General features: G+C 39.3%; 1 protein-coding gene across 1 annotated transcript in view; it reads left to right on the top strand.

Annotated features, from left to right (window-relative positions):
* Positions 1-364: 364 nt before the first annotated feature.
* Positions 365-10,754, top strand: part of BRD10 (bromodomain containing 10) — an 83,789-nt gene continuing 73,399 nt past the window's right edge. The window contains exon 1 of the mRNA XM_074199010.1: positions 365-897. Within this exon, the coding sequence (XP_074055111.1) occupies positions 365-897 (533 nt within the window). The remainder of the gene's footprint in view (positions 898-10,754) is intronic.

Here is a 10,754-nt window from a genome sequence, read left to right as displayed (position 1 = left end):
GCGGCTTCTAACTGACAGTTGGTCGCCGGGGCCCGATCCGCGCGCCGCCGCGCGCCGCCTTCTCCTGCCCAGGGTCCCCCCCGCCCCCTTCCCCCAGGTAGAGAGGGGCGGGAGGGGGTGTGGGGAGGAGGAGGAGGAGCCCGCGGAGCCGGAGCGGCGGCCAGCGCGGCCCAGGCCCGGGCCGCCGGGCAGGGAGGGGGAGGGGAGGCCCCCCGGCGCGGCGGCGGGCGCTCGGGCCTGCCCTCTGCCCCCGCCCCGCCCCCGCGCGCCATGTGACCCCGCCCCGGCCGCGCCGACCCCCCCCTCAGCGCCCCCCCCCCTCGGCGCGCGCGCGCGGGCCGCCGCCGGAGACAGCCCGGGGCCCATGCGGAGGGGGCCCGGCGGCCCCGCGGGGCCTGCGGCAGGCCGGCCTCGCGCCGCCGGGGCCGCGGACGTGCCGGAGCCGCCCGGCCGGATGGAGCCGCCCGGGGAGGCGGCGGCGGCGGCGGCGGGGCCGGAGGGCGGCGGCCGGGAGCCGGAGCTGAGCTACGAGCTGCGGCAGGGCTACCGCATCCTGGGCGAGTTCCTGCAGGAGAAGCACCGCGGCCTGACCGGCCCTTTCCTGCGGCCGCCCGGCGGCGGCGCCCGGGCCGAGCGGGAGCCGGAGGAGGAGGCCCCGGCCTGCGGGCCGCGGGGCCCCGGCGGCCGCCCGCCCCCGCCGCCCGGCCCGGGCATGTGCCTGCTGAAGATGGAGGAGAAGTTCTCGAGCGGCCAGTACGGGGGCATCACGGAGTTCGTGGCCGACTTCAGGCTGATGCTGGAGACCTGCTACCGGCTGCACGGGGTGGACCACTGGATGTCCAAGCAGGGCCAGAAGCTGGAGATGATGCTGGAGCAGAAGCTGGCGCTGCTGTCCCGGTGAGTGCGGCCCCCGCGGCCCGCGCGCGCCCCGCCAGGGCCCCTGGGTGCTGGGGGCGCTCCCCGCGGCCGCCGGCATGGGACCGTGGCGTGGCATGGCCCGATTGCCCGAAGGAGGGCAGCTTCGATAAGACCCGCATTCGGTGCTTAGAAATTGTTAATACTTAGAGGCGGCCGGGTGGCGCGGTGGCTAGAGCACCGGCCCCGGAGTCTGGAGGACCTGAGTTCAAATGCAGACTCAGACGCTTAATGATTACCCAGCTGTGTGGCCTTTTATTATCTATTCTTTATTCTTTTATTATTATTATGTTTCCACTGCACCATAGACAGTTCTAGAGACAGAAAAATGTGGATTTCCAAAGGGCAAGCCACTTAACCCCCCATTGCCTTGCAAAAACAAACTAAGAAAAAAATGATCAATACTTAGATCTTCTGTAGTGTCAGAAAGCAATTGAAGACAATAAATTACTTGAATTCTCATTTCATGATTCGTGGACGATAAAAACGTTATTTACCAGACAACTGTAATTGAAAATGTCACATTGCCTGAATATAAGACTTCTTGTATCATTTAAGAATTTCTTCTCTTCAGTCGGCAGTGAATCGTTACTGGAAGTTTACTTTGCACTTGTTGGGTTTTGAAATTTAACAAACTTTGTTTAGGAACTCTGCTTTAAGGAAAATGAAACTCTCGTTGTCATGGGATATCTAGCTCCTAATTTGTCTACCGTGTGAGTTTTGAGGGTTTGTTTTTTTCTCATGGTTTATAGAATATTAGCATTTCTCTTGAGGCAGTGTGACCTAATGGAAACAAAGCCAAACAGGCCTCAAAACCAGGAAGACCCATGCATTTCACCTATGACATATACTGATTTTATGGCAAGTCAATGAACCTTTGAGCATTTTAATTTAATTCTCTAAGACTATAAGTTACAGAGAAGATACCAATCTGCATTGGTAGAAAAAGTTTGCTCACCTGAGAGTTCCTTATACCAACAGATCCAACCCTGTCTCTTTATTTTGCTCTATAGGAGCTTGAGTTAGTGTTCAGCATAAGCAATTTTCCCTTTCTCCTCACAGTGTTTTACAGATATATCATTATGTCTAGCAACAGCAAAGTTATGATCCTTAAAATCATTAAAATAATAAAATTCCACCCAAATCCTAGTCATGGAATTTTAGAACTGAAAGAGATTTTAGACATCATTGACTAAAATATAACTCCTTAGAGGGCAGGAATTATTTCCTTTTTTCTTTACGTTCCTAGTACATTACATTCCATGCTACCTGGAACATTGTGGACACTTAATAATTAACCAATGAATGAATGACTTTGTCCACAACCACATAGGATAGTGGATTTGAAGTTTTGAAGACCTTGGTGCAAATTCTAAGTTTGTTGCATCTTATCTTGGGTGGTCTTGGGATTCAGTTTCCACACCTGCAAAATGAATATGTTGAACTAGAATTATCAGTATAATGACACTGTTATCTTTAACGTTAACTAATGGACTCTTAATTGCTTAATCTTATTGCTTTTTTTCATCCTTCTTGACTTCTTTGTAACTTTTGAAACTTTGAATCACCAATCACCCCTCTTATCTTTTATTCTCTTCTCTCTAGGTTTTTTGTGATACTACTCTCTTCTGATTCTCCTACCTCTCTGGCAACTCCTTATCAGTCTACTTAACTGGATCTTTATCCAGGTCACATCCTCTACCCTCGGTATACCATAGATCTGACCTGTGTTCTTCTCCCTCTATACTGTTTTACTTGATGATCTCGTTAGCTTTCATGGATTTAATTATCATCTCTGTGCTGATGATTTTCAAATCTATTTATCCATCTTTAATCTGTCTGACCTCCAGATTCACATCTCTAACTGCCTATTGTACATCTCAAATTGGATAGCCTATCGACATCTTTAACACAGCAGCCCCCAAAAGCAAACTCCTTCTCTCTCCCCCTCCCCCACCCAAGTCCTCACTTCTTCCTAATTTTCCTTTTATTCTCAGTTATCCTGGCTCACAACTTAGGTGTCATTCTCAAATTCTCACTCTTACCCCACCCCATTCCTACAGCCAGTCTGTTAAGACTTTTTGATTTTATATTCTTAATATCTCTCACAGAGGCTCCTTTCTCTCAAAAACACTACCACCAGTCTGATAGAGACCTTCATTCCCTCATGCCTGGACTATTATAATAGTTTGCTGGTTGATCTACCTGCCACAGATTTCTCCCCCAAGACTCCGATTGGTCCTTTACTCAGCTACCATGGACTTTATTTTTCTTTTCTTTTTTTTTTTTTAAATTAAAGGTGGTCCAGAGTCATATAACTAGTAAGTAACTGAACCTGGATTTGAACTTGAGTCCACCTCTCTTGAGGGTCAGTGTTCTACTTATTAAGCACCACCTAACTGCTCCTCAACAGTGATTTTTCATGAAGCACAGGCCCAACCATAGTTGTGCTCCCTACACCTCCACTCTCAAGTCTGGCATCAACCTGTCACCTGCTGGATCAGCTATAAAATCCTCTTTTGGTATTCAAAGCCCTTCATAATCAAATTCCCCCTACCTTCAGTCTTCTTCTGAACATCTTCCCTACCTACTTTTTTCTTTGCTATTCCTCCTGTATCTCTCATCTCCCAGCATTTTTGTTTTATAATATGTTGACCTCTCTTCATCTCTGCCTCCTGGCTTCCTTCAAGTTCCAGTTAAAATCCTACCTTCTACTGGAAGCCTCTCTTGATCTTCCTCTTCCCCCACCTCAATTCTAGTGCCTTCCCTCAAAGACTCTCCCCATTTTATTTTGTATACCTCTTATTTGTAGCTAGTTGTTTGCATGTTGTCTTCCCCAATATCCTGTGAATCCTTGAGCAGGGCCTGGGTTTTGAATTTTTTTGCATCCTTAACACTTAATGCAATGTCTGGCACATAGTAGGCACTTAATAAAGGTTTGCCTAATTCTTCCAACTCAAAATCCTGTGATCCTTTCCACTTAAAGCTGAGGAAACAAGGGCTGAGAAGGAATGAGTGATTTGTCTAAAGTCACATTACTGATTAGTAACAGAAGCAGAACTACCAGTTGGTAAGTCTACTGACCAACTGCCTTTTCTGCCACATTATATCTTTTATTTAAGTCATATAAAATGAACATGAATATTATAGATAAATACTACCTGGTTTAATATGTGGTAAATAAAATCAAATATTTCTGTGTCATAACTTTGAACTATTAAAAACTAATGTACTAGATATAATAGTTTGTGGATACAATTTCATTGATGCTGTTATTCTCTCTAGATATATTACTTACTTATAACCTCATCCTATAAGGGTCCTTGTTCATATTTTCACATAAATGTTGCATAGTATACATACTTAACATACCCCCCCTTTTAATATTTTGGTGCTATATCAGTAAAGCATATGTGCCATGTGTTATTCTTACTATATTGTCTAACCTCTTTTTAATGACTGTATATCTTATATAGTGTCTTTTATGCCACTTGCATCCAAGTTATTGATAACATGTGGCCTGTCTTTGCCCTCCTTGCACCTTTCCACTTTTTTTATGTCTGCTTTGATATTAATAAACATTGGGATCCTTGAATAAAATTATCTTTGTAATTACATCTGTTATGGAACCTTGAATGATTTTAATGAATGCATGAGAATCATCATGTCAATCAGATCCTGCTACTCTTTTAAGGATACTTTTTTAAAATTAAATGTTATTTTATTTTTCTAATTACATGCAAAGATGGTTTTCAGCATTCATCTATTTATGAGATTTGGAAATCCACATTTTTCTGTCTCTAGCTTCTTTCCCCCCTCCCCATTTCAGTAAATAATCTGATATGTTGTTATTTGTATATAATCATTAAGCATACTTTATTAAAATTAACAATCAATAAAACACAGAGATCTTGTATTCTTGATCCCCTCAGATAATCATAAAAGTTCTGCAGAAAATCTGCCATCATAGTTTTTGAGTTTCTTTTATTATTATGTTTCCAGTGCACCATAGACAGTTCTAATACAAACTTTATAAAGGTGAGAATGTAGGTGTCTGGATCAAGAATTGCCAGTTTTTTCAGTTCCTTTTTGTTGTTTTTTTTTTAAACTTGTCTGCATTCTTTTAGAATCTTTTTCACCTTGAGATTTTGAAAACTACTTTCTTGGTGCTTAACTTGGTCAAGGCTAATTGCTCTTCTGATTTTATCTTAAGTGCTATTATCATTTCTTTACATGGAATATGTTGACCTCTCTGATAGACCATATTTAGTGGAACTACTATCATTATGAATGAGAATTAATCTAAAAAAAAACTGAAAAAGAAGTTTTCTTTATTTATTGGGGATAGGGGAGGTCTCATCAATTAGTATTTTAGAATAATCTTTAGTTGCAACTCATTCCAAGCCTCTAGCAAACTTTCCTTTTCAAGTCTTTTTGTTATTTCTCAAAGTGATACTGTTTATAGCCTTCTGACATTCCCCTTTGCAATATTTTGTAAGCAAACATATATTGTAAATACAAGACTGCCCCATCTCTCTGTTTAGCTAGGAGATCAATGGTTTCCTTACTAAGGTTATCTCTGGTTGTTGTTTTTGTTCCCCAGCTAATCTGTTGAAGCTACTGTATGTTAACATAATAAATGATATTTATTCACTTATTCATTCATTTGTTTAGCTTTCTTGGATTTGAGAAAGGTCTGAGAATGGCATGTATAGAATATGCTTCATAAAAGAAACTTTCACAAAATTTGAAGTGATGCCTTTTTTTATTTTATTTCCCTGTAGAAAATACTTTAGACTTCAAAAAAAATCATATTAATTTTAATTTTAATTTGTTAATTATAAAATTTTCTCCCTCTTTCCTTCCCCCCCCCAGAATAGCATGAAATCTGATATAGGTTATACATGTACAGCTATATTACACGTATTTCCATATTAGACTGTGAAAGAAGAATCAGAATAAAGAAGGAAAAAGCACAACAAACAAATTTAAAAAAAGGTGGAAATAGAATGCTTTGATCTGCATTCAGATTGTATAGTTCTTTCTCTGGATGTGGATGGCATTTTCTATCACAGGTCTTTTTAGAATTGTCTTTCATTGTTGTATTACTGAGAGGAGCTGAGTCTATCATAGTTGATCATCACACAGTGTTGCTATTAATGTGCATAAAGTTCTGCTTCTTCTCACTTCATTCAGCATCAGTTAATATATTCAGGTTTTTCTGAAATCTTCCTGCTCATCATATCTTATAGAGCAATAATATTCCATTATATTCAAATACCACAACTTGCTCAGCCATTCCTCAATTGATAGGCATCCCCTCAATTTCCAGATTTTTACCACTACAAAAAAGAGCTGCTATGAATAATTTTCTACATGTAGGTCTTTTTCCCTTTTTTGTGATCTCTTGGAGATACTGACCCAGTAGTAGTAGTAGTAGTAGTACAAATTTTGTTTTTAGATATGGAAGGAATTGCAAGGGTCATATAAATAGATCAACATCTGTATTTCCCCCCCATTTAGTTTAGCAATGAAGAAAAGCGATCCAGAAATGAGTACATGAATCAGCAGATGTTTAATTTTGTTTTTAATGCTAGGGGGGAGGGGCAGGGGAGAGGGTAGTGAAGTATATAGAAATGGATAGCTTGATTCTTGCTATTTTTAGGTTTTTGCAAGGCAGATGGGGTTAAGTGGCTTGCCCAAGGTCACACAGCTAGGGAATTATTAAGTGTCTGAGGCCAGATTTGAACTCAGGTACTCTGGGCTCCAGGGCCAGTGCTCTAAATTCTTGCCATTTTTAATAAGTGTAAATTTCAAAGTGGAGTTTGCAGTGTCCCAAACAGAGGAAGGACTCTGCTTTCCCTTTAACCAATGGGCAGTGTTGCCAGACTTAAAACCTCAGCTTATAAAAGATTATATGGTTTAGAAACACAGATTTATTTCCAATACTCTTATTAATAGGGCCAAGGGACATAAGCAAAATGTGCTTATCTAACATTTATTGGAGGAAAGACAAATGATGAAAATTATTGTTCCATGTGTAGCTGAATAAAAATATGAACAGCTAGAACTTGAGAGGTTTTTTTTAGAGTTAACCACTATTTGAATGAAATTCATAAATATGTGGGAAATATTGAGGATACTTTCTTTTTCTGTACTAGAACTATAAACCAGTTTTCAGTCAGCACAAATTTCTCAGAAACCTGGTTAAAACTGAATAGAATGAGATTGAAATAAAGACTTTAAAACAGCAAAATTCAATGTAGTGGTTGCCAGAGCAACTTCTGTAGTACTGGGAGAGATTTGAATTTGTGTAAGGTACAAGCTCTTCCTTGTGACATGTAAGTACATTAGAGAACTTCAAAGTTCAAGTGGGAGATCTCATGAAAGAATAGCAGTTTCTAATTGGAAAGATCAGGTAAGCTTAATGGCAGAAGGAACATTTTACTTTTGTCAAGGATGGTGTGGTATTTCAAAAGAGAAGAAGAGGGGGAAGCCATTATATACATAAGGAACAATTGGAGGAGAGGCCTCTTTAATTCACACTTATTCTTTAATTTTCTGGCCTTTAGCAACCCCCTGTTGGTTGATTGATACTATTTTTTTAATGGCCATAATGATCTATAAATTACTAGATCCAGTGACTTTTATGCAATTCTCCTCATCCTTGACCTCTTTATATCATATAAAATTGCTAATCTTTTTTAATATTCCTTCTTTGGCTTCTGTAAAATACTCATTTAGCTCTAGTTTATAACTCTTGTATTTAGATAGTTTCTAAAACTCTATTCTATTAAGCAATCTCATCCATTTCCTGTACTTCAACTTTGGATGAATTCCAAGTCTATCTCATCAGTTCTGACCTCTCTCAAGCTCCAGATTTACATTTCTGACTGTCTTATGTGTATCTCTTCACCTGTGTATCCTGTCAGCACTTCAGTATAGTCAGAATTGAATATGTATTTTCCTCCTAAACCAGTTCTACTTATACAATATCTTCCCTCTCTTTCCATTTCCACTAATAGAGCCATTGTCCAGGCCCTCATTTTCTCACCTCATGGGTTATTGTATTAGCCTCCTAACTCATCTACTAGCTAACCATCACAATTACAATCACAACCATTGCCAATACTACTACTGTATAACCTACATGTCTCTATCTTAGTCAAAAAGTCAGTAGGATCCAACCCTAGAGAAAAAGCTGATAGTTTTCAGAACACAGATTGAAGCATACTTTTTAAAAACTTTCTTACTTTTCTTATATTTCTTTTTTTTGGTGGGGGGAGTCCCTGTGTTTTCTTTCACAACATGAGTATATGGAAATATTTTGCATGAGTACACATTTATAACCTATTTTAGATTGCTTACTTTCTTAATGGGATTGGGGTGGGGAGGGTAGAAAGGAGAGAATTTGGAACTGGGAATTTTAAAAACAAGCATTAAAAATTGTTCTTACATATACCTGGGGAAAAATAAAATACTCAATAAAAAAGTTAACAAGAAGTTGTCATGACACATTTACTCTTTTTTCTACTTTAAGAAGCTGTTTCATCTTCATCATTCTACACTTTTCCTAACTCCTAAAATACTGTGAGAAATTCAGATCTTCGATTTCCAACAAAAAAAAACTGATAGAAAAACATCTGCCTAAACTATTAATTCAAAGCTATGTCATTTTCATGGATGGAAATGTCTTCACTACATCTTTATATGGCATTACTTCTGGCTTCTTCACCATTCTAATAATCTTCCTTTAGACATATTACCATTTGTCCGTGTCCTTACTAAAGTGTAGTGGCTAACTAGGTGGCACAGTGGATAGATCACTGGCCTTGGAGTCAGAAGGATAGGAGTTCGAATCTAGCTTCAGACACTTAATGCTTACTAGCTGTGTGACCTTGGGCAAGTCACTTAACCCTGATTGTCTCACATCCAGGGTCATCTCCAGTTGTCCTAGTCCATATCTGGCCACTGGACCAGGATGGCTACGGAGGAGAAAGTGAGGCTGATAGACTTTGCACAGCTTTTTCTCACTCAAATCCAATTCATGTACTTGTCATGGCATCACTTCCCCTGATGCCATGGTCTTCTTGGAGAATGCAAAGAGATCATCAAATATCATCAATCCTAAAGTGTAGCATCCAGGGCAGAGTACAATGGCACTGTCATCTATTTCCTAGATATTAGTTATTGCAGTCAAAGATTACATTAGCTTTTTTGACAATAATATCATAACAAAAATAACCAGTTTATTTTCATACAAACTGTTTAACCAAGTACCTCCCAACCTGTACTTATAGGGTTTTTTTTTTGAGCCTAAATCTTTACATTTATTCTTATTAAATTTCTCTTTCTTTTTTAATGTGTCTTTTTAACTTCATTATCACCCTCATCCTCCACTGAAGCCTCATTTGTAACAGTGAATAGTTACACTAAATGGTATTTGTCAAGATTTGTGGTATTATATTATTACCCCATTACTTGTCTGCTTTGACGATTTCACCATCTCTTCTCCAGAACCTTCATTGGTTTTTGCATTACTGATAGTGACCCCTATTGAATTTGATCAAAATAGATGCAACCTGATTTTTTTTTGCCTGTCAAGTTTTTTATTCTGATTTTTATCATCCAGAATATTGTTATTTCCAGCTTTGTATCATTGGTGATGCTTTCTGTAACTTGGAGGTCCTTAAAAATGACACCTTGGTTTTTTAATACTGACCACTATTGCAAACAATGTCCTTTGTTCATTTATATATATCTTAAAATCCAACCCAAGTTTAAGACTCAGGTCAAATTCCAGTATCTTTTCTCAGCTTTTCCCAATTCCCCTAATCTGCAAATCATCTCTCTTTCTCTCTCCTGTATCCTTTTTTTTTGGTTCGTTTTTTCCTAGGCAGTGGCATAAAGTGACTTGACCAAAGTCAGATTTGTGGATTTGAATTCAGGCCTCCTGACTCCAGGCATTGCACTATCCATTGCGCCACATTGTTTTTGCAAGGCAAATGGGGTTAAGTGGCTTGCCCAAGGCCACACAGCTAGGTAATTATTAAGTGTCTGAAACCAGATTTGAACCCAGGTACTCCTAACTCCAAGGCTGGTGCTTTATCCACTAAGCCACCTAGCCACCCCCCCATACTCTTAAGAATATTTCTTATTTTATGTGAATATTTCATATTTTATGTTATTATTTCCATTATTAGATTGAGGGCAGGGATCTTGTCTCAGTTATCTTTTTTTTAGCTTATTCAGCTCTTAAGAATGCTTTTCAGAATAATAACCAAAATTTTAATTTCCTTTAGTACCGAGTTTAGAGAAACAATGTTTGTAAAACTATATTCATTCTTGATAATTGTCTATTAGGGGATTATTAAGGTGTATAAGGGAAAATTTTTACTGAGTTATATTGGATTTTTATATTTATCTGTAATGTAAGTTTCTGAGAAACTTACATTTCTGTTTCTAATAGCTTTTTGTCAAATCTTTTGTTGTTTTAAAGTTTCAAGGTGAGGAAAAAAGGGGCAAATCGTAAAATTCAGACCATGTTACTTGTTAATTGTTATATTAAAATTTTTTGATGAAAAAATTTTGAAGTAGCTACATTCAGAAATCTTTTTTTCCAGTAATTTAGTTTTATTTATATATATGTTATCTATGAGTTTGATTTGTTCATGCTGTTTCTGGTAGGTGGCATTATGCCTCAAAAGACTATCTGAAACAGCAGCATTCTTTGTGAACTAGGACTTAAGATTGTGGGGGGAGGGGAAATGATTAAGTTTATAAAGTGAAATAGCTGGTTTTTCTTGCTTTTACAATCTCAAAAAGGGAAAAAATGAGAA

The sequence above is a fragment of the Macrotis lagotis genome, chromosome 8 (assembly GCF_037893015.1).
Source record: "Macrotis lagotis isolate mMagLag1 chromosome 8, bilby.v1.9.chrom.fasta, whole genome shotgun sequence".
NCBI classification, from domain to species: domain Eukaryota; kingdom Metazoa; phylum Chordata; class Mammalia; order Peramelemorphia; family Peramelidae; genus Macrotis; species Macrotis lagotis.
The sequence above is the reverse complement of the archived record's forward strand: the minus strand, read 5'-3'. Positions and strand labels throughout refer to the sequence as shown.